This window comes from Sander lucioperca, chromosome 9 (assembly GCF_008315115.2).
Source record: "Sander lucioperca isolate FBNREF2018 chromosome 9, SLUC_FBN_1.2, whole genome shotgun sequence".
NCBI classification, from domain to species: Eukaryota; Metazoa; Chordata; class Actinopteri; order Perciformes; family Percidae; genus Sander; species Sander lucioperca.
This window is the reverse complement of record NC_050181.1, coordinates 14,825,350-14,850,438: the sequence shown is the minus strand read 5'-3', so window position 1 is coordinate 14,850,438 and position 25,089 is coordinate 14,825,350. Positions and strand designations below refer to the sequence as shown.

The following is a 25,089-nucleotide window of genomic DNA, read 5'->3' as shown; positions in this document are numbered from 1 at the left end:
GCAAGTCATATGACTAAATCGTGTGCTTTCATTGGTCAGCTTCTACTCCGTGTTTATTTCCGGAACTAAGTTGTTGTCAGTGTCAGACTTTCAATAAGGACTATCAAACCTCAAATCTACAGCGCCGGAACGACAGGTAATTAAACGTATAATTGATATAAACGAATTCAATCCATTTATTTTGCCGTATCATCAGTCAGTTGTCACGTCACGTCAATTCAATTAACCATGTTTACGTTTCTAGCTAGATGTAGCCAGTGTTAGCCGTTAGCTGTTGCTCTCCGTAGCTTACGTAACGGACTTTTGTCTACAACAGGCAGACAAGTAATTGTTAAAAACACTATTCGTGGCAGCCCAAAGTAACGTCAGATGCTTTGTATCCTTTTTTCACCAAGGTAACTTTGGAAAAAGGGGCAAAGAGTGTTTTCTGAGACTGCCAGCACGGCCGCTAGCCAGTTGTAGGGACCGTAATGGTAAAATGACGTTAGCCAAGATGACACATAAGCTAGCTAAAGCTGCCTACACAATAAATACCTCAGTAATGTATTATTATCATCTATTTGGGAGGCTTTCTAGTCCACTGTACCAAAAATGTGTAAATACCAGAAATACAACTCATTCATTAACTGCTTGTAACCCTTTTTTTAACCTCCTAAGGTGTGTCCTCATCCACAGGATGGCACATTGGTTTCACCGAAACCCACTGAAGGCAACAGCGCCCGTTTCCTTTAATTTTTATGGAGTGGCAGGGAGCCCCGCTGCCAATAAGATATGCAAGTATGTCTTATATCCATTAATTCACTGAGGACAACTTGGACTGTGGCTGTGACCATGATGACGTACAGAAATACCGTAGTTCATTGTTTATGTGTAATGATGTAATGTCCTATGGCATGCCAGGGTTTTCCCTACTATTATAAGTCTTAGGTGCAGCACCCAAGCTGTTTTGGGGAACACCTAAGCCAAATGAATGTAACTTAAAGACGTTTCTCAGATCTAATGATTGTACTGTAGTTGGTCCTCAGGGGACTTCTTTAGCAAGTTTGGTCTTTAAGCTTTTTGAGTGTCATTTATTTATTATCTGCTCTAGCTTTTCCAAAGTTTCAGACATATATGATAATAATAATGGTCCAAAAATGATGTGAAATTGCATATTTCTTCTATTAAAACTCGTAAACATTTTTTGAGAAAGGACCCATTAAAGGGTAACTACCGTTTTTTTTTTTCAACCTGTTTTCTTATGTTTTTGTGTCTAAGTGACTGATGGGAACGACACTCTTAAAAAATTGTTCCTCTCAGATTAATATTCTAAGTGTCTGCCAACATTATGGAAATGATTTCTAAGAAGGTCGACCTTTCTGTTAAAGAGTAAGATCCTTTTTTGAAACCTAAAAACATCTGGGAAATTGCGTTCGCTGAACCCACCAGACTCCATGTGAATAAACGGTAATTTTAGCATCGTAAAATACACTTCATTCAAAGTCGACAGAAACAAAATAAAACTATGAAAAGCCGTTTTTGGGTCGTCTTTCCACTTTTCCAACCATCACAACTCTAGTTGTGGTTGAAATAAACACATAGTTTACTGATTTACATGTGAAAATATGTTGGCTGTATACACGCTAAAAGTATTGCTTTTTTGAATGGAGTCTGCTGGGTTCAGCGCTAGCGACTTCAGAGCTGTTTCTGGTTCAACAGAAAGGTCTCAAAGATGTTTTATAGGTCTGTCTCTGAAGGGATCCTTTCCATAATGTTGTCAGACACTTAGGTGTGTCTGACAACATTATTAACTTAGGTAAATACAAGCTGGACAATTGTCCTATTAGCTTACATTGTAGCTTGTTTCGCTGCTGCCGACTGCAGCGATCTTGCTTAATCCAGGTTGAAAAAAAAACGGTAGTTACCCTTTAACCCCCTGCCAATTACATGCACCTAAGTCTTTCACAAAGCTAGGGAAAACACTGCCTGCTACTGTTACCGTAATTTGATCTACCGTAAATCACCTCGTTGCCTTACACATGACAATGCCTTGTTGGATATCATCTGTCTGTGTACTGTAATGATCAGCATATTTTTAGAGCACCAGTTGATTGCTATTTGTTTGACACATTCAGTGACCTGAGGACAACCAGGGCGAGACTGCTGGAGATGTTCACTGATGTCACCTGCAACCCTGAGATCATGAAAAGTGCCACGGATGCATACTTCTCCCTCCTCCAAGGTACGTTTAGGTCTACACTCTAATGGCGTTTTTCCATTACATGGTACCTGCTCGACTCGCCTCGACTCTACTCGCCTTTTTTGGTTTTCCAAAAATGACGACCAGCCACGCTCGCCTCACGCATGAGCCGGTACTAAATCTGCAATGGAAAAAGGAGGACGGGGCACCGTGGCCGAGCCGAGTAGAGCTAGTACCAGCAGTGGGTTAGCGCCATAAAAATGTGCAATCTTATCTATTCCTCTTTCCGTTTTGTCAGTGTTGACCCCTTAAAAGGGGCAGCATGGTGGTGATTTTGAAGCTTTTATTGGTGTTTTTTCCGACAGAAAGCGCCGCTATATACACTATATACTATAGTCCACTGCTACATGCTAACGCCAGAGAAAGCTGAAATTCTGGTTGCTGATGTTGTTAATGTCTCTCCAATTTCCGATCACATTCCTGCTGGAATATGTTGGATTGTTTAGTTTTTGGTTTAGAATCTTTTATTTGTAATTTGTTCCCGATAGAAAGTCCTGCTATACTCCATGGGCTTTCTTAGGAGGGGGGGCTTACAGCGAGCGTCTCAGAAAGAGGGTGAATACAGGTGCAGCAGCCATGGGCAGTATGAGAACATTAAAGCATGGACACGTTTTCTATTAAAAACAAAAATACAAGTATGAACCTGAAAATGAGCATATTAGGTCCCCCTTACATGTTTCTAATACTTTACATCTGTGATGTGGGTTTGCACCTAACCAACTTGCTTCTCTTTTTTTAAATATTGGTTAATGATCCAATAGGATTTATCTTATCCTTGGATGGAACTACACAGGAGAACAAGATGAGGTTCATCCAGAACTTCAAGTGGACTGACACCTTACAAGGAAACATACCAAGGTAAAAACACTGACTGAATGACTACTGTCTTATTGGAAGAAGTGTCCATGGTTGCATGGCACTGTTAAGTGGATGGGTTGCAGTTTTAATGAGGGGCAAAGTAAACAGTTTAAAGTTGTTTCCAGGAGGCCATGAAGTGCCTTTTTGAAAGATGTTTCATTCATATTTGAATTACGGAGTATTGCAAGTTTTAAGGAATACTGAATGAGGAATTCTGGGCAGAACCGATTATAAAAAAACTTGAAAAACAGAAATGAAGTCTATTATTTTTATTCTTACTCAGGTTTTTTCCTAGTACATTTATAAGGCTCAGATGCAGCACCCGAGCTGTTTTGGGTACCTTCTAAGGCCGTCTGCACACTGGCTACGTGGCGTGAGCGTGTCAGCTGCGTGGCGTGAGCGTGTCCGTTTTTATTTCGGCTCCCATGTTAACAGGTTAGAGCTTGCACACTGCCTGCGTGACACGCACGTCTCAGGTGCGCCGAAAACGCATGCATGCTAGAAATAGGACCGACGCCTATTTTTCACGCGACACGCAAGCGTTTCCAAGCAAAATAGAAGATGTTTATGTGTCATTTTGACACAAATACACAAATACATTTAATAAATGATATTTTGATGTTTGAAAGTTTGACATAAATGCAGATATAAATGAAAATAACAGAAACGCCACGCTCACGCCACACAGCCAGTGTGCAGCCGGCCTAAGCCAAACTAACGTTAAAGCTATAGTGCGTAGTTTCTGCCGCCCCCCCCATGAGGAGGACCCCTAAACCCCACCGCCAAATACGTCCACCAAAGTCTACCACAAACCTTGGGAAAACACGGTTACTCACGCCTTGAGTGGCAATCTAGTGAACACACAGATCATCACAACATCAGTGTTATCATAGGGTCTAATGAAAGTCCTCACGGCAGTGAAGACTACACACGACCCAGCTGTGTGTAGCTCATTCAGTTTTTACCACTAAGGCTTACAAGAGATACACGCACAGACTTATCATAGTCGTTACTAGGGGAAATCCTGTGTATCATGATTTTGTTAGCGACGATTTTTTAAAATCAATTCTTTTCCCTAGAATTGATATTTATTTTTTACTCTTTTCTTTTTTTTTTTTTTTTTTTTTTTAACCAACGATTGACCTAAATATTTTAAGTCTATACGGTACCCCTGACGGCGACTACATCATATCAGTTTCCGGCAAACAACGTTCTTTCAACACTGAAAGCAGAAAATGCAGCAAATCCATGTTGTGTAATTGTGAGATTGGTCCGGCGCCGCAGGAAATTCCGCCGGATGCATGTCTTTTCCATTTCCTTCCGCTTTCTTTGTGCTGGAATTTTAAATTCGGTGGATTTCTGAGGACTATGGTTAACTGCTCCTCAGATCTCTGCAGGGTAAATTGAGACAGCTAGCTAGACTATTTGTCCAATCTGAGTTTTCTCTCGCACGACTATTTCGCAGCGGCACCGCGGGGAGCTTAGCACCGCCCATGACGATTCGGATTGGTTTAAAGAAATGCCATTCAACCAGAGCACGTTTTCCACCCATCCCAGAATGCTGTGTGGAGTAGCCAGACCCTCCTCCAGCGCTTTGGAGGAATGTCTGGCAACGAGAGACTAAGGTGGGAATCACCAGAGGCCTCGCGATACGATATCTTCACGACACTTATGTCACAGTACGATATTATTGTGATTTGAAACATAATGCAATATTCTGCGATATATTGCACTTGATTACCTTTTTTCCAACTTCAAATGATGTCCCCAAAGGGAAACTTTGTCAACATCTGTTTTATCTAAAAAGATACATTTCTCTGTTGTCCATCTCACTTCAATTGTATTGCTGCAAAATGGGATTGTCAAACAGACAAACTGACCAACACATATATAATAAAAGATAAATACTTGGCGTCTGTGTATTGATACAGTATTGCCACGGAAAATATCGCCATACTATACTGTATCGATTCCCCCCCCCCCCCCACACACACACACACACACACACACACACACACCCACCCCTACCAGTGTGTCTTATAAACCTCCGTGTCTCCACGCTCTCCTCCCAGTGCCCAGCAGGATGCAGTCTTTGAACTGGTCTCCATGGCCTTCAATGTAGCCCTCTGGTACACCAAGTTTGCCTCGAGACTAGCCGGGAAAGAAAAGTATGTGCTCCCCCCCCTTCCCTGTATTATTGCATTCATTTACGTCAAATCACTCGTATATTGATTATTCCTAGATTATTTAAATGTGTACATTGCTTTGTTACTAAACAAAATATTTGTTACTGTCGTGTTTTTCCTGTTCAATAGCGTATCGGAGGCTGAAGCGAAAGATGTTCACCGGAGCCTGAAAGTTGCTGCTGGTATATTCAAAACCCTCAAGGTGAGGTCCAGCTACAGACACGCTTCTCCATAAGTTATAGCGCTGAGGGACTCACCCCCAGTCTTACTTAGTTACGTAGTATTTCCTGATTTTGTATTATTTCTAGGGCTGGGTATTGCCAATAATTTCCCCAAATTGATTTTAATTCCGATTCACAAGCTCTACAAGGTTTTTTTGTTTTTTTTAAAAGAAAATGTTTTGGGCATTTTTGCTTTTAATTGATAGGACAGCTTAGATATGAAAGGGGAGAGAGAGGGGCAAGACATGCAGGAAATTGTCACAGGTCGGATTCGAACCCTGGGCCTCTGCGTCGAGGAAAAAATCTCTATACAGTGGTGCTCATAAGTTTATGAACCCATGCTAAAGTTGACTAAAAAGAGGAATACAAAAAAATCATCTTTTGGAAATTGATCCTAATGCCTTAATTAAAAAAATGAGGAAAAATCCAACCTTTTAAGGACACGAATTTTCTTTGTGAATGAATAATGTATCGTAAATAAATAAATGTTCTTCCTTACTTTTCATAAAATCATCTCTCAATGCAAATCAAACCAGCTATTAGGCTAACTGAAATAAAACCATGCCAGTCTCTAGGTATGGTGAAGGGTATGTGATGATGTGGAGCTATTTTAATTCGAAAGGCCAAGGGAACTTTATCAGGATGCATAGTATCCTGGATCCATGAAATAACTGGCCTTTAAAAATAAAAAATCTGCCTGCCTCTATGGGAATTTAACATAGGGGTGTACTTACTTATGCCCCCTGTATTTTAAGGAAGAACATTTATTTATTTACGATACATTATTCATTCACAAAGAAAATTGGTGTCAGTAAAGGTCGGATTTATCCTAATTTTTTTTAATTAAGGCATTAAGATCAATTTCCAAAAGATGATTTTTTATTCCTCTATTTAGTCAACTTTTGCATGGGTTCATAAACTTATGAGCACAACTGTATATGGGCCGAGCTCTACCAGGTGAGCTACCCAGGCGCCCGCTCTACAAGGGTTACAAGGTGATGGAGGCTAACGCTCCGGTGAAGAAGCTGTCTCTCAGTCTAGATTAATAACTTAAAAGCTGATTTTAAAACATCTCTGCTACAGGAGGCCCACATCCCTCGACTCATCACCCCGGCCGAAAAGGGCCAAGACCTGGAGCCCAGAGCCATCGATGCATATATCATCCAGTGCCAAGCAGAGGCGCAGGAAGGTAAAGTCGCTCCAGGCCTGAACTCTACACCAGCATCTCTAAAGCTACATAAACTTGTCCTCTTTTTCAGCCATAACTAGCGTGCATCAGACACGTTTCATCTTTTTATTTTTACTCTCTGAGCTGCAATTTGCTTGACTACAGAGGGGTATTTTCCTTTACTTTACTATGTAACCATCATGACATCATGTAACATTGTGACATGATAGTGGCAATGTAACTGCACTGTACTGTACAATGTGCAGTACAACAAAAATATGGTGTTTGAAAATAAAATCCATGTAAACCTATTCTGGTACAACCTCTAAAAAAAGTGAGAACGGAACGCCACTTTTGCGTTTTCTCCTCAGATCGTTTCCGTCTAAACACAGCCTTAATTTGTATGCATATTTGAGTTCTTTACCCACTGTTTTACAGTGACCATTGCCAGAGCGATTGAACTGAAGCACAACGCCACGCTCATTGCAGCGTTGGCATTCGAGACGGCAAACTTCTATCAAAAAGCTGGTCAGTATGCTTGGCATTTGTGATTTTGAAAATGTCTGTTAAAGTATTACAGTGCTCATTACATTTTGGCAATTCTTTTTTTCTTTTTGTGTAAAATACTGTGTAATAATCAGAGCTGTCGCAGGAGTGTTGAGAGTAGGCTGGGCCGCTACGAGATTCTGACGGTATGATAACCTTCAGCAAAACAAACCACAGTTTCACGGTATTGCAATTACAGTTATAAATGTATTAATTTTCAAACGTCTGGGTAAAAACACAATGTATTTTATTTTTAAACACTCTGCAGGGAGAGGGATTTCTAAACTGCACTTTCTGTCCTTAAAGACTCATAAACGGCTAAAACAGCATTATGCACAACTTTAACTAAGAGATTTTCTTTCTATTTATTTAGTTATTTGGATGTGGGATTTGTTTTTAAAAATCAAAGTCATTTTTCATTTAATTTTTTCTTATTTAAGATAAAATACAATTTCAGTTGCACTTTTGATAAGAGGACACTTCTGTTGTTTTAAAGTTCCGCCGGATGTCCCTCACTTTCCGCTTCCTTTGTGTTACGTTTAAACTGGTCGCATCGAGGAAACATTAACCGGAACCTCTGAGCTACATTACACGCTGAAAATGTCAAGTTTTGAAGAAAATGTGGATCGTGCAAAACAAGGTAGGCCTGCTTGGTTCTTTCGGGGGAAGGATAGTAAAGATTAGGGCTGAACGATTTTGGAAAATAATCTAATTGCGATTTTTTTTTTTTCACCCAATATTGCAATTGCGATTTAAAATGAGATTATTTTTTTAAGCTCTTTGTCTTCTGTATTATTCAACAAAGACAAGAAATAAATCATTGTATATGTATGAACAACACAAGATTAGATAGATTAATCAAACTGTTCTTTCCTGGATGCCAGGCCTGTATGTGATGATGGAATTAGGTGATGCATGAATTTATATGAATGACATCTTTTATTTAACTACTTCAATCACAGTAGTATATTGGGCACTGACCAAGCCTGGTGTAAACATTCATATGAAAGTCAGAAACAAATCACACAAACTAAAGTGCAGATTGCAGAAATATAAAAACAAATATGTGGCTTTACCACACTAAGTAGTATTTAGATTATTATTTACTGTAATAAACATATGTAAACATGTGGATTGCACTTTTTAAAGTGCCCATATTATGAAAATATGTTAAAAAAATAAAATGTGTTATTTTGTGTCTCTGGTACTTCCACACACATACAAACTTTGAAAAAAAAAACCATCCATGCTGTTTTGAGTGAGATACGGTTTCTGAATGTGTCCTCCCTTCAGTCTCTGGGTGAGCTGTTCAAAATCTGCACGGCTTTCTACGTTATTAGCCGAAACGAGGGGCCTAGGGGGCTAACCGTTAGCATGCTAGCTCGTTCTCAATGGCAAAACACTGCTACAACACACACAAATTAACCGTAATCTACAAAATAAATTGTATAGAACTACTTACATGTCCCTGTTCTGCAGGTATTCCACGCAAAGTTGGAAGTGCGCCCTCGTTTAGAAGAAGTCTCCCGGCTAATCCTGCCTTGTACAGGCCGAAGTTGGAAAAACAGCTAGCTAGCTCATGTAATCATGTAATGTGCGACTGCCAAGATGTTACAGAAGTTAGGAGGTCTCACTCTGTAGCTAAAACAGAGACCTGAACACAGGGTGAAAAGAGGAGCTGCAGCAATGGGCAGTACAACAAAAATATGGTGTTTTTTTTTTTTTTTTTTTATTAAACCATGGAAACCTATTCTGATACAATCTCAAATTACAATTATGAACCTGAAAATGAGCATAACATGGCCACTTTAAACACTGTCTTTGAACTTTACTAGACAGTTAAATAAGTAAAAATATAGTGTGTGTGTGTATATATATATATATATATATATATATATATATATATATATATATATATATATATATATATATATATATATATATATATATGTATATATATATATGTATATATATATATATATATATATATATATATATATATATATATATATATATATATATATATATATATATATATATATGTATATATGTATATGTATATGTATATATTACTGATCTCCAGTCAGTAACAAAAATGCAGAAAATACAAGGAGAGAAATATCTGCTTGTACCTCCTTTGAAAATATTTAGGTAACTCAAAGTTAAATGTAATCACTGTACAATGTAATTAATATGTAAATATTAATCGTAATTATCTCTAGTCAGTAACAGCAACACACAACGCAGACTAAAGTGCAGTGAGTATGGCACTACCAGCCATAGTGATCCTGAGCACACAGGAAGCAATTTCTCACCATTAGCAACTCCCGCTCCGATCCCGCTCCGGTCAGTGTACTTCATACTCACATCAAATCTATCACCATATCCGCCTTTTTTTCATCTTAAAAACATCTCCAGACTCCAGCCATCACCCTCTGACTCCGTGGCAGAAACATACGCTCTGTGTGGCCGTGAACCCAGGCTCGCTGACCGTACTAAGGGGCATCATGTCTTTGGCGATAAACTCCGTTACTGCTTGAGTAATTTCCTCGTTCCGTTTTAAAGTATGTTCATATGGAATTAACGTTACACTTTCAAACATTTCGGTGAGTGATGCCTGTCGGGTGGTATTTTGCTTACTTGACAAACTGGTGTTCGGCATTTTTTTTAAGTGCTGATACAGGTTCGTAGCGTTACCCCGCGAGGTAGCAACGTTAGCAAGACAGGTTTTGCACAATACCTGAAGCTGCGCATCATCTTCTTTTTTTTAAACCAAAATAGTCCCACACAAGTGACATACTGTTCCTATTTGGGACTAAAGTTTCTGTCGATCCTGAGGCCATTGTACAACAGGTCAAGCGTGCCAAGTTGATGCTTTCTCTGCGGAGTGCACACTGCTTTGCCCTCGCGAGTCACGTGACCAAAATCACATTAGGAAATCGCATTTTAACATATCGCGATATTATTGCAAATGCGATTCATCGTTCAGCCCTAGTAAAGATTTGCAAAGAATATGTTTACGGCATTTACTCTGACTGGGACGTTTCTGGGACCGATTGGAGGGGATTTGCTACGGACAAAATACACAGGGACACAATGGTAAGAGCAAATGACATTTAACCATGTGTCCAGCTAATTTAAACAGCTCACGTTACTGTATTGTGTGAACAGTTCACTTCATTCAATACTGTATGTGGCGTTTTTCTTTTGCGGGGTGCAAATGTTCAACCAAAACAAGTTCCTTCCCCGAGACTATTTTTGCAGAGCAACCGTCGCTGCGTCCGGAGCTTAGCGCCGCCCAAGACGATTGTGATTGGTTTATAGAAATGCAAACAACCCAAAGCATTTTTTTTTCTCCCTCCTATCCAGGAGTGTTTGCTCCTGTTGCCAGACCTTCCTCCGCAGTGCTGTGGAGATAGGTCTGGCAATGCGAGACTACAGGATCAGTCACCAAGAAAGTGCTAAAGCCATAACCATTCTATAATCTGTCTACAGACCACACGTTGAACACCTTGGAGCCAGAGTGCAGTAGCAAATGGAGGAAGTACTTTCAGCTGAAGCAGCACTTTTACATGGCTTATGTAAGTTCATGCGTGTCCTGATGCAGTTCACCGTACTTTTTAGGGCTGCACGATGTGAGGAAAATCTGGGATAATGTTGTCAAATGTCGCAATAACGATATTACTTGCAATAAATAAACCGATATTGGAATGTACTCAGTTCTGCGTTTCCGCTGCTTTCAGTATTCTGCTAAAATACAACAAATTGCTTGTTGAACTTAAAACAAACGAAAGGAAATCATTTCCAACATTATTTTATTGAACACATTGAACATTGAGTTGAATAAAAAAGGCACCACTAAAAAAAGAGTGACAGTTCCATTTTAAAGTGCAGTTCTTGGCTGATATTTTCTTTCAACTAAACACAAAAAACCTGAGCGTCTTTCACAATGTGTTTATTGCGCCAGTTGATGTTCCGATAACGATAAAAAAGCCTTCTATTGTGCAGCCCTAGTACTTTTGTTTACGTAAAGGAACCTTACTAAGCATACGTGCCTTTTGATGAAACCTACTCTTCTTTACAAAGACGGAAGCAAAATGGCAAATGAGTCTCCTGATTGTACTTATTAATTCTGTTTTCAGGCATACTGCTATCATGGACAGACACTGCTGGCGAGTGACAAGTGCGGCGAGGCTATAAGATCTCTCCAGGAGGCGGAAAAGTGTACGTATATCCGTCTTTAAATCAAGCTTTTGTGTCATCTAATGTAGCACCTACAAAACGTTTTAACAACATACTCTGTTAATGCATTTGTTCATGTGTTCTCTGTTCATCTAGTTTCCTTCAGCTAGAAATTCAGTTTCAAGCACAGGTTTATTTTCTTTTTTTCTTTTTCTTTTTTCTTCTCCTTTTCGTGCAATTATCTATGTCACCAAACACATTTAGTTAAAAAAAGTATTTTATTATAGGGCGACCTCTAGCTCACCCAGTAAGAGCGCAGGCTGAGTCCTTTGCAGCGGCCCGGGTTCGAATCCGACCTGCGGCCCTTTGCTGCGTGTCATCCCCCATCTCTCTCCCACCTTTCCTGTCTATCCACTGTCACTATCTAATAAAGGGAAAAGCCCCAAAAAATAAAAAAAATATTATTTTAGTCAGTCAAGGTATTGGCGATAACCGTGATATTTCAAAATGAACTATTGATATCATGGTAATAATAACACACACATGATAACATCATGTCAATATTCTAGTGCCTTTTAAAGTGCTCATATTTGGCTTTTCCCTTTCCTTTATTGTGTTATATATCTTTTTTGTGCATGTTATAGGTTTACAAAGTGAAAAAGCCAAAAGTCCACCCCAAAGGGACTTACCATCTCCAACAGAAAACACTGTTCACAAACTGCTCCAAACAGCTCTATTGTAGTCCAGCCTTTACTTCAGAGACAAACGTGGTCACTTTGTAACAGATGTTATAATGCTCGCCTAGCTGCTAGCCTGGCACGCCCTCATACTCTGCTTCTGACTGGCTAGTAGTCCTTACCTGGGTACTGAGCATGTGTGACTCCCAACAAAGATGGAACAGAAGTGAGATGTCTCACTCTGTAGCTAAAACAGAGAGCTCAACACACAGGGTGAAAAGAGGAGCTGCAGCAACGTGCAGTACAACAAATATATGGTGTTTTTTGAAAATGTAACCATGTAAACCTATTCTGATACAACCTCTAAATACAATTATGCAACTGAAAATGAGCATAATATGAGCACTTTAAATCAATTCCGTTTCTTTCCGTTCTCGCTTGCTGTTATTTGCATATAGGTCATTACACAGGTGTTTCCTGTGTGTTTGTTTCCTGTGTGTTGCTGCAGTATTTCTCTCTCTCTCTCATCATAAAATGAAGAGTTTCATCGCTTCCCTTGCTTTACTTCCTCCGGATTTTTTTTTTTGCATTAACATGAAGACTTCTCTGTTCAGGTTACTCCCGTGCTGAGGCGCTGTGTAAAGAGTATCGTCAGACCAAAGGCCCGGGCACCACAGCCAAACCATCGGAGCAGCTGTTCTTCCTCAAACTGGGCGGCCTGATTAAAAACACACTGGACAAGTGCCAGAGAGAAAATGGCTTCATGTGAGTCAGTCAGGGCAGACACATACTTATATACTGTACACATACATTGTTTTTCTGAAGTGGAAGCCCCTACTGTATACCTCCTGACAAACATGCAAACACAGTCCTATTTCAGTGGAAGCATTTCAGGCACAGTACTTATTCAACAGGCACATAACATTTTCTATAAAAGTCAAGGGTGTGCACACTCTTTAGTTGCATATACATATTGTGTCTCTCCCAGTTGTAACATTTTGGTTGCTATACAGATCTAGGTGCAACACTGAAGCCTCTGTGATATTGCTCTAAGGGGCAGAGATCAACATTATCAAACCTTAAATCTACTCTTAGACCTATTACACGTCTTTTACCGCCTGGAAAACGCCAGGCGCGTCGGCCGGGCTCTGGGTGCCTTCTCTTGTGTAGACCTTCATGTCCGCCAAGGCAGGTTGACCTGACGTTGCTTCGGGGACCATAACAAGTTGAACTTTGTTTATACTCGCGCGTGTCACCGCCTTTTGTATACGGTGCGCACTAAGAGCGCGCACGGCGCAGGGGTGTTCATTGCGGTATTCTCCGAAACGCCAGAAGACGCACAAACAAAATAATCTGTGAATTAGCAAGAAGTAGTAGAGAGCGGAAGTAAAGGAAAGCCTGGCAACCGTAGTAAACACATTCATGGTAAACACCGACCATGACGTACCACTAAACATTGCATCTCTGTACTCTAATTATTAAAGTTACTGTTGCTTATCTCCAAGGCGAAATGACTGTCTGCCTCTCGATGTTACTAACATTTTTTCCATGAGGCTGTTTTTTTTTTTTTTTTAGCTTTGACTATGACTTGCATGTTTTTCCACACTTTCCAGCAAAATACTTTTCCCAGTGCGGTGTCTCTCTCTCTGACCACATATTTAAGGCTGTTTGACTCGCTGCCGTCTGCACACGAAGAATCACCACACAGATGTTGGTACAGGCGAACCTGCTCGGGCCAGTCTTCCCTGCCGGCCGTGTTGAAATGGAACGCGCCAAGTTACAAAACATTCACGCCGGGAACACCACAGCGGATTTATGCTTCTGCTGGTGCTCTACGCAGAGCTGACGCCGTAGCCTGCATAAGTGGCGTGAGGTGTATAGTTGTGTGTTGGTGTCTGCGTCGTTCTAGCATATCTCTTTAAGAGAATAGCGAGTGAGAGAGTGACAGGGATTAGCTTCGGAGTGAGTAGCGACTCTAGAGTCATAGTGGGAGAAACAAAGTGTCTCCCCTGTGCTTTCTGACCACGGCGGGACATCTGTAGCAGGAAAAGTTGACGCTCTCCTTGATTTCATGTTGTTTATGTAGAAGGAGAACCCGGAAATTAGTAGGGGGAAACGTCAGGCGGACCAATCACAGTTGTTGCAGTCTGCGTCGCCGCGACGTGTAGTTGCATGTTTTGAGAGGTGCACATCAGGCTACGGCGTAGGGTCCGTACCCTTGGCGACGATTTAACGCTGAAGCATAAATTGGCCTTAAACCTATCTTCAACCTTATCATTGACATCTAGAATATCCATTCAACAGCTTAGTTAGCTATATTCTTATCATTGAAAATGTTAGGAAGCAGAGAAGAAAATCTCCATGTGGCTGCATCCCATGGATGTATTAACCCTGTCCTACAGAGTGGCGCGGTGCATTTTGTCCTTATTTTTTAAAATATTTTTAAACATTAGTAGGCTACTTTGACAGAAACCACCCAGAGTGAGTCATGGGTTTTTGGATGTTATCAACATACTGTCGCTGATGCGTTGCGTTTTTCTGTTCCGGTGCTCCAGAACACATTGCGGTGTACAGATCCGACACCTGCCCGTCTGCTCTTATCCTCGGCTCTCTGAAGCTCTCTGCTGCATGGAGATCCCCGTAGACCGCCGGTTTACACTTAACTTTATATTTTGAAGTTCATAAAAATACCCACATTCAGGAATATGTAGGATAGTATTCCAGATTACAACCACACACACTGAAGAATTTCCAAACAGCTGACATGTTGCAGGTTAATTCACGAGGTTCCCTACGTGTGCGAGAATAGTGCGGACACGCGCTTCACACCGCGAGCGGGTACGCGCGACACGGCGGAAAAGTTGAGAGAAAGGAAAAAGAGACTGTGCTGTCACGTCCGTGTGCGCGTGCGTCCTTGAGAACTGTAACTCGTATAACTTATATTGTCAGTTAATTGTAGCATTGACCGACATGAAATCTGCATATGTCAGACTGACCCGCCGGTCATGGCCGAGCACGTGAAAACCGGCCAATTCCAGTCACCGGCCGGTCTATCGGTGCATCTCTATGCAAAGCATATATGTGTGTGTGTGTGTGTGTGTATATGTGTGTGTGTGTATGTGTATATATGTATGTATGTGTGTATATATATATATATATATATATATATATATATATATATATTTACAAAAAGCAACTAAAATATGGTTTGACAATTTCATTACTAAGCTCTAAAACTACTCTTTTTAATACAAATACATTTGAAGTGGGGATTTCAAAATAAAGGCGCATCTTAAAGATGACTGTGTATCAATATTTTGACTTTGTATCGATAATATTGGATCGTTGAGGATTCAATGGATATATCGATCCAGATCGATGTATCGCTACACCCCTAGCCAGCATCGCTCTTGCGTTTGATGCGTGTCTACATTGACAACAAGGGATTTGAGGGGTGCAAAAAAACACGGCATGTGTCCGGCCCCTCAAACACTACAATTTTCCTAACTCGTCCCCCTCTTTAATTGTAACTTTGGATACATTTCCTCAGATACTTCCACAAGGTCCCAGCGGAGCCGCCCCAGCTGGAGCTGAAGGCGAGCTACGGCCTGGCTGAGCCGGTCCCCTTCGAGCTGCCGCCGCTCAGCGAGCAGTGCACTGCTGAAGTCTACGCCACCTTCGACCTGACCAAGGGAGCCAAAAACGACAAGGTACCGCTGCTTACTGCAAAGTGTATTTCAACAAGGATTGGGCATCGAGAACCGGTTCATACTTGGAACGGTTTCTAAAAATACCATTCCAATGCAGTGTTTCCCATAAAATTAGATTCTATTTGTGGTGGTAGCTGACCCCGGTTGGGGGGTGTGTGTGTGCACGCGCGGAAAGAGGTGCAGACTTCTTATTAATTGTACTGCAAATATTTTTATACAAAATTCTGCAGGTAACAAATCAAAATTTTAAATTTAATGGTATAATGCAGTAAGGGAAGGGGGCTTTCGCATCTGACAACAAAGTCCAGTTCATTTGATTAGTATGAACAGGGCACAACCGTATCTTTTTCCCAATGTTTTTCTCCTCAGTTGAAAAATTAGTGACTTTCATAAGGTAACTGCTATTACTGTTGTAGCTAATTTGTACAATAATCCAATAGTGTTATGAATACAAAACATTATGAAGTGTAATGTTTTCTATTTTGAAATATTGATGAATAAATTGTCCGTGATGTAGAGTAACAGACTGCCCCTACAGTTCGGCATGCATGGGAACCCGAAATCGTTACAAATGTAACCATCACAGTGTGAAATACAGTTTAACTGCTGGAGTCAGGTCAATGCCGCGAAAGCTCTCAAAATTTTGACTTTCATGCGTAGGCTACTCCCATATGGCTCGTATTTAACGCGACATACGAGACATTTTTGTTTTTACAGGTTATGAAACTGTCTCCATTTAATACTGATAGACGGCAGCGCGGCCCGCACAGACCGACAGCAGTCGGAGAGCTCTGCGTCCGTCAGACGCTGGTCCCCAGAGCAGCGTGGTCACCTGGAGAGTCTAGTACAGTCTCACTCTGCAAACGCTGGCAGCTGAAAATCAGACGTTTTGGCGCTCGTGTTATTCCTCTGGCGCTGGCTAAAACCTCTTTTAAGGGGCGCCAAAACTTTCTCTATGCAGTATAAACCCAGGATAAATACCGGTAATAACTTCATAGTACTAACCATTAAACTCCGGATCGACTCTAGCTGTCTTCTCTGCAGGGGAAAAGATCGATGTGGGAAAAAGCAACTTCTTCTTCTTCTGTGTGTTAATTAGCGGATCGCAAACCAAGTTTAAGGCTCATACCGCCACCTACATTACTGTATTGGAGTGTGTAGAATAACCAATTAACCAACTGATTGGAATCAGATCATCGGTTCCAAATTCAACACACGCAAGTTTTGGTTCCCGTAGCGGCCACCGTACTTTCAGGCGCTTGTTGTGTTGCCGCCACGGAACACCGTAAGCGGCGCTCCAAAGCGTGGCTTTATTTTTGGAGAAGCCCGGTAAAACTGTAAATCACCATTGAATTAAAACATTTTCATCTTATCTGTGAAATAAACGTGTGACGCGTTTCAACTCCACCCGTCAAAGATTTGGAATCGAGAACGGATAAGAACCAGAATCGAAAGGAAGAATCAGAATTGGAATCAGAATTGTCAAAATCAAAACGATGCCCAACCCTATTTGCAACATAGGCTGGATGAGAGTACGCAAAAACACCTAATGTCTAAAGTCTTCATTCTGAAAAGAAACACCACCTTATTAATAGTTTCTAACAGTTTTTGAGGCTGTTGTTTCACATGTGTGTTGTTGTTTTAACGCTAGGCCAAACCCAAGGAGGTGGAGGTGAAACCCATGAAGGAGCCAGATCTGAAGCCTCAGAAGGACACAGGCTGCGTCCTCTCCTAAACCCTCCACGTTCCATTTCAGCCTCATGCTTCAGTACCATCTATTGTAGAAAAAAAAAATCCATATATCTTTTTGTGTAAACTGTATTTTTTTTCAACATTAATCCATGGTGTTTTACATGTATGCTGAAACGTGTATTGTATTTGGGTATGACAGTCATTATCTTTGCATCTAAGCCAGAGCCAGGCCTCCTCTTAACAGCACACAGTAAAAGTAAAGTAAACTTAAAACATTTTAAAAGATGCAAAGTTCTTTTAGGTTATCGTTAGTAAGTAGAAAATGCATTTCCTGCAGAAGATGCATGTGAATACTGAAAAGCTGTCGCTACACTGAATTGCTGGCTTAAATGTGGAACATCGTGGAACATTTTAAGGTTTGAAATGCGTATTGTATTTGGGTATGATCAGTCTTTGCATCTAAGCCAGAGCCAGGCCTCCTCTTAACAGCACACAGATTCTCCTAAAGTAAACCTAAAACATTTTTAAAAGATGAAAACTTTCAGTTTATTGTTAGTAATTACATATCAGCTGAAATGATTCCTTTGGAATAGGTTTTTACATGGGGTTATTTCAACTACGACTATAAATAAGCCTTATTGGTGAAGTAGTCTCATTAATGGTGCCTTTGGCTGCAATGTAAAGCTGCTCACTGTGGCCTCCTACAGAAGTGTATACAGGGTTTTAAACTGTTTGGCACTGGAGTGCTCTGGTCTGAATTTAAATGACCCAAATAACAAAAACGGGCCTATAAAAACATGTTGAACATGGCCTCAGGATATGGATCTAAACAAAAGATGCAGTAGTAGCATCTGAAGTTCCCCCACTACATAGACTATGATGCAACCATCCAGGATGGATAACTGTAGGGAATTCCGACAATCAGCCTGTATTCCAAAATATAGCTGAGATGATTTGAATGCATTTCAAGCTGAGATTTGATCCGAACGTCCTCATAAAACACGTTAATGATAATAAACAGAACTGAAATGTAAATCAATCATGGACAGACAATGAACTGCCTGTGTCTTCGCTGGTGCATTTGGTTTGTTTTAGCTGTAGCCGTTTAACAATCAATACTTTATTTACATCACACGACATAATGTACTGTAGCTCTTTTAGTACATGACAAGATGTAGCGGTCTTTTTTTTTTACTTCATTTGAGAAAAACTTTCTTACTGGATAAGGCTGAATCTTTCTTTAACATGCTTAGAGATTCTGGGATGGATACCTGTTAATAGTAGTTCTTTAATTTATTTCGATTGTATAATGATATTTTTAGTTGGAAAACACTGACCGTATACAGTTCTATGTAACTCAAATCATATGTTTTTGGTGATGTTGATTTTCGTTTTTTATGTTTCAGTGGATGCACCGGAACACCCGCTGATTACATACAGTAACATGCTTTACTCTTACACTTTTCAGTCGCTGGGAGAGAGTGCTGTTGTCAATAGTTGACAAAGATGATCATTATCAGATCAGGAGCTGGGAGTTCCTAAAGTTATTTTATGTGCTGCTGAAGAGCTGCTCCGGCTGCTTCACAGAAGTTGTCAAAACTCTACCGCTTTTGAAAATAAAGTCATGTCGGTTAAAGCAGAACTATCAATCGCTGGAGACTTGTATAAACTGTAACATACTGCTCAACGTGTACTCATTTATGCCCCTACATGCATATTAGCTTACATGAGCTAGACTCTTAACTGTAGTGGAAGGCAGACATAGCACATTGTAACACCTTTGCACTTTATATTCAGTTGTGCAGGGATTTCAGTGGGGATCTGATGGAATTATAATGCCCGAGGCACTTAACCCGTTGTTCTTTATACCTGGAACGGAGGATTTAAATGAGAAGAAATCTGACCAATGCTAGTCCTTCTATTTTTTTCAAGGCAATTCAATTTTATTTATAGTATAAAATCATAACAAGAGTTATCTCAAGACACTTGACAGATAGAGTAGGTCTAGACCACACTCTATAATTTACAAAGACCCAACAATTCCAGTAATTCCCCCAAGAGCAAGCATTTAGTGCTACAGTGGTGAGGAAAAGCTCCCTTTTCGGGAGAAACCTCAGACAGACCCAGGCTCTTGGTAGGCGGTGTCTGACGGTGCCGGTTGGGGGTTGTGATGAACAGTGGCAATTATAGTCACAATAAAGATAATAGAACTATGACTAGAAATAGTAGTTCATGGCGTAGCAAGGCGTTACAGGGTGTACCAGCGCATAGCAGGGCACTGCACAGCATAGCAGGACATAGCAGGGCACTGCAGGGCGTAGCAGGGCAACTGTTCATTAATAGTGTGTCTGATCACCATTACAATGCACACTCCTGTAGCTCAATATTCCTCCTCTAATGGTGTCCTTCATGTAAAATGTATTTCAAATGGTATTAAATCATCCGTAAAACTCATTCTTTCCACGTCTTATGCCTATATACAGTATGTCAACATGATTTAAACAACATCCTGTCTGTTAAAGGTCCCATATGCGATTTCTTTGGGGGGGGGGGGGGGGTTCATACTTGTGTTTTGGGTTTCTACTTGACCATGTTTACATGCCTTAACCCTTGTGTTGTCTTCCCCATCGACCATGCAACTTTTTGTTGTTCTGGGTCCAAATTTAAAACTTGAACCCTTTTGTCGCTCTTTCCAGTGTTTTTGCTGATTTCTTTTCTGCGATTGTTTTTTGACGTCATTTTTTTTTAATTTATTTTTTTTTTTAACCACATTTTTCAACACGTTCTCACACTCATCTCGTAAAATATGGACGCTTGGTCAGGTGTCTTTGTCGTTCTTATTGACGCTAAAAGTCTTCTTTAGCGCAATAAGTAAACGCGCTTGGTTGGGACTATTGCCGTCCCTTTTGACGCAGTTATGTTAAGGAAAAGGTCGTGGGTGGGGTACGGTTCCGTGACACGCGGGAACTACGGGACGGTTGGGTTTAGGAAAGGGTCGTGGGTAGGCGTACGGTTCGCCCTTACATGCTACTCGCTAAATCCTATCTAACTGCTGCTCTCCCCGGTGCGTTACACAAACATGCTGAAAGACGCCTTTTTCATCGCATCAGCCACTGTCCAAACGCCCTTATTTTACGAGTTCGGAATGAGAACGGGTTGCATTTTTACGACATTTGTCACTTTTCCTGAAGTTCTTTGTCATTTTTTCCCGATGTCTTTGTCGATTTGACGTTTTTGTTGTTTTTTACCCCCGACATTTTTGCCACTTTTTTTCAACATTCTTTTATCAATTCTTTTCTTCAAATGCTATAAAATGTAATAAAAACACCCAAATTCAATGGAAGAAGTGAACTGATCACTTATTTTACTTGTGGAGAGTGTTATATAGAAACATCCACGTTATTTATTTTGACAATTTGGATGAAAGAAACCCACATTTCTGACATAGAAACTTTTTTTCTTATGAATTGGGTCAAATTTGACCCGAAGAAAACAAGAGGGTTAATGTTAAAAAAGAACACGTTATTTTTCTCATACTGTCTGTCTGAATATATGTGCATTCACCCTCTGTCTAAAATGCTCCGTTTTAAGCACCTGTCTTTTTAAGTCCCTCCTCCCAAAAAAATCCCAGTCAGCATTTCTGTGTCCTCTGCGCTCTTGCCAATTGCAAGAAACTGCACTGTAGCTGCACTTTCTGGTATGGTACATACATATAGTTGTGACATTATAACCGTACAGAAGTCCTGACGGCTTGTTTTAAACCAGTTTCTGAATACGGGCTGTGTGCATTTATCTTTGGATTAAGCATTATTTATATAGAACCTCCTGAACTGCTGTATAATCACAAAAGACATGGAAATCTCACCTTTTTACAATATAGGACCTTTAATATGTAAAAGGGGGTACTCCACCAATTTTACACAGAAAAGTCAGTTGTACTGGTCATGGTTAATGCTACTCAAAACCTTTGTATAATGTATTTTGTTTCTCTGGAGGAGTTTTGTCGGGCTCTGCGTAAGAAAATAACTGGTGATGTAATCGCTTGTCTCAGCTTGAGCTCGGAGACGACAGATTTCTAAAAGAAAGCCTGCGTTTCCCAACATGCAGCGTGTCCCAAATCCATACTACACACTAGATCCATATAGTATTTCAATCAGGAGAGACTTCGTTGCTGATATGCAAAGATTTATTGTACATATGCATAATATGAAATGTACATTTGGATGGTAAATTTGGAGATTAGACTCCATCGTTACGAAATTATATATTTTATTTTTTGGTAGAAAACCAAAAGATAATCCCCCCCCGATGGAGTCTAGACATTGATGGTGGTGTGACGAGCCCGAAAAACCAAGCCGAGGAGCCGACGGTAGCGGCCTGCCGGAGAAGGACCCAGGAGACGTGCGTGATGAAGACCGGAGGTGCAAGGGGAGGAGGAGGGTCGTGCTCTTAGCCTGAAATGACCACTGAGCAGCAGAGAGAGAGGTTTAAAACAGGGATGTCATGCTGTGATTGGCTCGTGAAATTCATGTCCGCTTCTGATTGGTTAAAATAAAAGTGAATGCCTCTAACAGCTGTTCAGTTTAGAAGAGAGAAAAAAAAGCATTGACATATATAAAATGGACCAACAGATCCTGTTGCTCTGGACGGAGACCAGTGAATTATATTAAAAGCACTTTTCCGGTGATGGCTGAGCGTTACTGCGCAGCCTCCAACTGAGCTTAAAGACGTAAATGTGCCGTGAGCAACGTGTCTGAAAGTTGGAAGTCTTCTGGTAGCTGTGCCAAGAGAAATCTCAATCATTCCCAATCTAGCAGAGACGGAGAGCGTAGGTATATGTAAGGAGATAACATAGACACAGGCTAATTATTGATCACTAAAATGCTAGTTAACATTAGTAATTAAACTTAAACAGCTAATGTGAGTCGAAACTGCCTGCGAGCTTCTCCTGTACTACACGGTAATTCCTCTACTATGAGACAGTAAGTCCCGTGGTTATGACACAATCGTTATCCTATTTTTACAAAAACGTCTGCTACGGAGCCATAACGTGAGGTACAAGGTAATGGAGCCTTTTATACATTGTTGTGTTCCTTTAGAAATAAACAATGGAAAAATAAAGTCTTTAAACGCTTCAGATGTAAAGTTATTCGCTGTCAAAGTGGCGCCAAAATGAATGGCAGTCAATGGAATGCTAACGGGAGGTGATTGCTTGTTAGCATCAAAATGGCGCCATAGGAGCTACACGTTCTGAGGAGAAGCTTACCCCCTTGGGGAAAAAAGTGATTACGTTTAGAAGACTTCCTGAAGGAATTTACGCTGTGCTCCATGTACTACATACTACTCATCATAATACACTTTTAGCAGTCAGTATACAATGAAATCAACACACTTTACAATGAGAAAATGATACAATACGTTGCGTGTCAATCACACCGCAACTTTTAAATGTTTCTGCCAACTTGTTCAGCAAAATGTTTTATCTTTCTGGATCACCACCCACACTGTATTTTTAAAATGTTCATCTGTGAGCTGGTTGGGCTCCGCTTGGCTGGTATCTGTTATGTAATTTAAATACATTTTAGTCAACATCAAATACGCTGGGCTTAGTTTAAGGGAAACATCCAAAAAAAAAAAAAAAAAAAAAAAGTGTACTTCTGGATTTAAATATTCCGAATTTAGTATGAAGGGCTGCAGCCAGCAGATAAACAAAATGTAGGTATGATATCAAAAACTGTGTAACAAATGATTTATGTAACTTTCAGGCCACCTAAGGGACAAATATAAGGGGAATGTTGGAAACATTTAGAAGCTGGCAATAAACCTTGACATTCTTCACAACGCAACAAGCCCAGCCCCCCCCCCCCCCCCCCTCAAGACCAGCCCAAGAATGAAACTGATTGCATCACAGCGACAGCTCTCTAACTACTTACCTGTGATAAGGTTTGCACCGCTGCACTCGCCGTCTCAGGATTCAAGAGGGATCCTGTGTCATGTAGTTGTTTTTCTCCACAAAGCAGAGTCGGCCGTGGATGGACACACGGTTAACGGCTGTGACACGAGGCGGGATTGAAAGTGTTGCAAAGAAAGACTTCTGAAGAATGAACAACAGCCACCCGGAAGTAAGTGTTGTAATAATGAAGCAAGACAAACAGACGTGTTAGCTCAGGTTGTGTCCAGTTACACTAGCAAAAGGTGTAAGGTAATGTTTAACAGCTGTGTGGGACTTTGGTAAATCTTTACTCTGGAGCCTGATGTAGTCTGTAAATATATATTTTTTAAAAGACTGTAAATGACAACATGACGCACACAGATAATAGGATACGCACACAACTTGTCAAACAAACAAAAAGCTTGTCCTATCTGTCAGACATCACCTGACATACAGGAAACAGAGTTTGGGAGTTCTGCCCTGACCAAACAGAGGAGGATTACCTACTTCTCCAGCGGGGAAACTCTGGAGGAGGAAGACAGTGAAGAGGAAGAAGAGGAAGAAGAGCAGTCATCAAACAGACCTCCCTTCAGAGAACCTGCAGAGAGGGTGGGATATTGTTTAGAGAGAAATGTCATGTTTGATGTCATAAAGTGGCATTCGTATCATCTGTTTGTTTCTGTCTCTTCTTTCTCAGACTAGGTCATTCAAGAATGTGGCCCTTCTAGTTGGAAGAATTTCCCTGCTAGGTACGTAATGTGACAATTAAATACATACAAAGCATACTAAATCAATAACAGGCCTAATTATAGTTATGAATTTAGTCTCACCGAGTTGCTACTGTTATGTCATTGTTGCCAAAATTAGCTTGCGATTTCCTTGGAGAGAGACTAGCTGGTGCACTAGGACTGAATGCAGCCAAATACCAGTATGCCATAGATCAACACCATCGTGACCACAAGGTAATGTGAAATACACTGACAGGGCTATGGATGGTTATTTCCTTGTATTTCACTCTCTGTGTTTCCTCTATCTTCACCAGACAACAAGCAGCAAAGCCACAGACAACCTGAAGGGAGAACAGGCAGCCACCATCCATCTCTCTTCCGGACTGGATGGGCGTCATTACGGTGCTACAGGAGATGTAAGATGCCCCGCTGATACCCAGGGAAGCTGTGATGAGAAACACATGGACAGAAGTGAAGGTTGTCACAACAGAGCCTATCAAGCAGATGAGGATTAGTTGAATTAAAACTAATGGGACGAAAAACAATGGAATAAGAGTTGTGATTTGTTTAAAGTGCACTGTGTAAAAAACAAAAATACAATAATGATTGCCTAAAGTATCGTTGGGGCTGTTTATAGTATGGTAATGCTACAACAAAACTATATGAGAGAAAAAAAATCAAAATGAATTCAAAACTGTCGACGAGGATGGGATTGGAACCCACGCGTGCAGAGCACAATGGATTAGCAGTCCATCACCTTAATCACGCAAAAGGGACTGGGGAAGGGGGGGGGGAGTGAAGAAAAATTAGAAATTCGCCGGTTCCATCCCCGATTGGAACATCTCAATAAACGCAAACTCTTACAAAGTGCTATGAATTGATCAAATATCGCTTAAAAACAGATACAAATAGGATTGGTAAGAATAATAATGCTTTGTTGTGGTGATAAT

The 25,089-nt window shown here is 40.7% G+C and overlaps 2 protein-coding genes and 1 long non-coding RNA gene across 7 annotated transcripts; 2 read left to right on the top strand and 1 right to left on the bottom strand.

Annotated features, from left to right (window-relative positions):
• brox (BRO1 domain and CAAX motif containing) lies at window positions 1–19,121 on the top strand. Of its 3 annotated transcripts, none has more exons than XM_031295502.2 (13): window positions 1–136; window positions 676–777; window positions 2,115–2,221; window positions 3,001–3,097; window positions 5,170–5,265; window positions 5,413–5,485; window positions 6,588–6,693; window positions 7,111–7,200; window positions 10,714–10,799; window positions 11,361–11,442; window positions 12,692–12,842; window positions 15,628–15,787; window positions 17,439–19,121. In XM_031295502.2, the coding sequence occupies exons 2-13, from the start codon at window positions 677–679 to the stop codon at window positions 17,520–17,522; spliced, it is 1,233 nt and encodes a 410-aa protein (XP_031151362.1). In that variant the 5' UTR covers window positions 1–136; window position 676; the 3' UTR covers window positions 17,523–19,121. The 3 variants fall into 3 exon arrangements, 2 of the variants coding, with proteins under 2 accessions (XP_031151362.1, XP_031151361.1); XM_031295501.2 differs by having other exon boundaries at window positions 8–136; window positions 658–777; XR_004898214.1 differs by lacking the exon at window positions 1–136 and having other exon boundaries at window positions 17,439–17,677; window positions 17,930–19,121.
• On the bottom strand, window positions 18,343–25,089 carry LOC116047018. Its single transcript, XR_004104295.2, has 5 exons — window positions 24,835–25,089; window positions 23,406–23,412; window positions 20,924–20,930; window positions 19,490–19,493; window positions 18,343–18,353 (listed from the first exon to the last, which is right to left on the bottom strand). It is a non-coding gene; the product is annotated as an uncharacterized LOC116047018 (long non-coding RNA).
• LOC116047017 (protein FAM177B) lies at window positions 23,346–24,728 on the top strand. 3 transcript variants are annotated; one of them, XM_036004875.1, is made up of 5 exons: window positions 23,346–23,601; window positions 23,868–24,020; window positions 24,109–24,160; window positions 24,279–24,373; window positions 24,451–24,728. In XM_036004875.1, exons 1-5 carry the CDS (start codon window positions 23,581–23,583, stop codon window positions 24,652–24,654), a joined length of 525 nt encoding a protein of 174 aa, XP_035860768.1. In that variant the 5' UTR covers window positions 23,346–23,580; the 3' UTR covers window positions 24,655–24,728. The 3 variants fall into 3 exon arrangements, with proteins under 3 accessions (XP_035860768.1, XP_031151363.1, XP_031151364.1); XM_031295503.2 differs by having other exon boundaries at window positions 23,348–23,601; window positions 23,850–24,020; XM_031295504.2 differs by having other exon boundaries at window positions 23,351–23,601; window positions 23,850–24,020; window positions 24,454–24,728.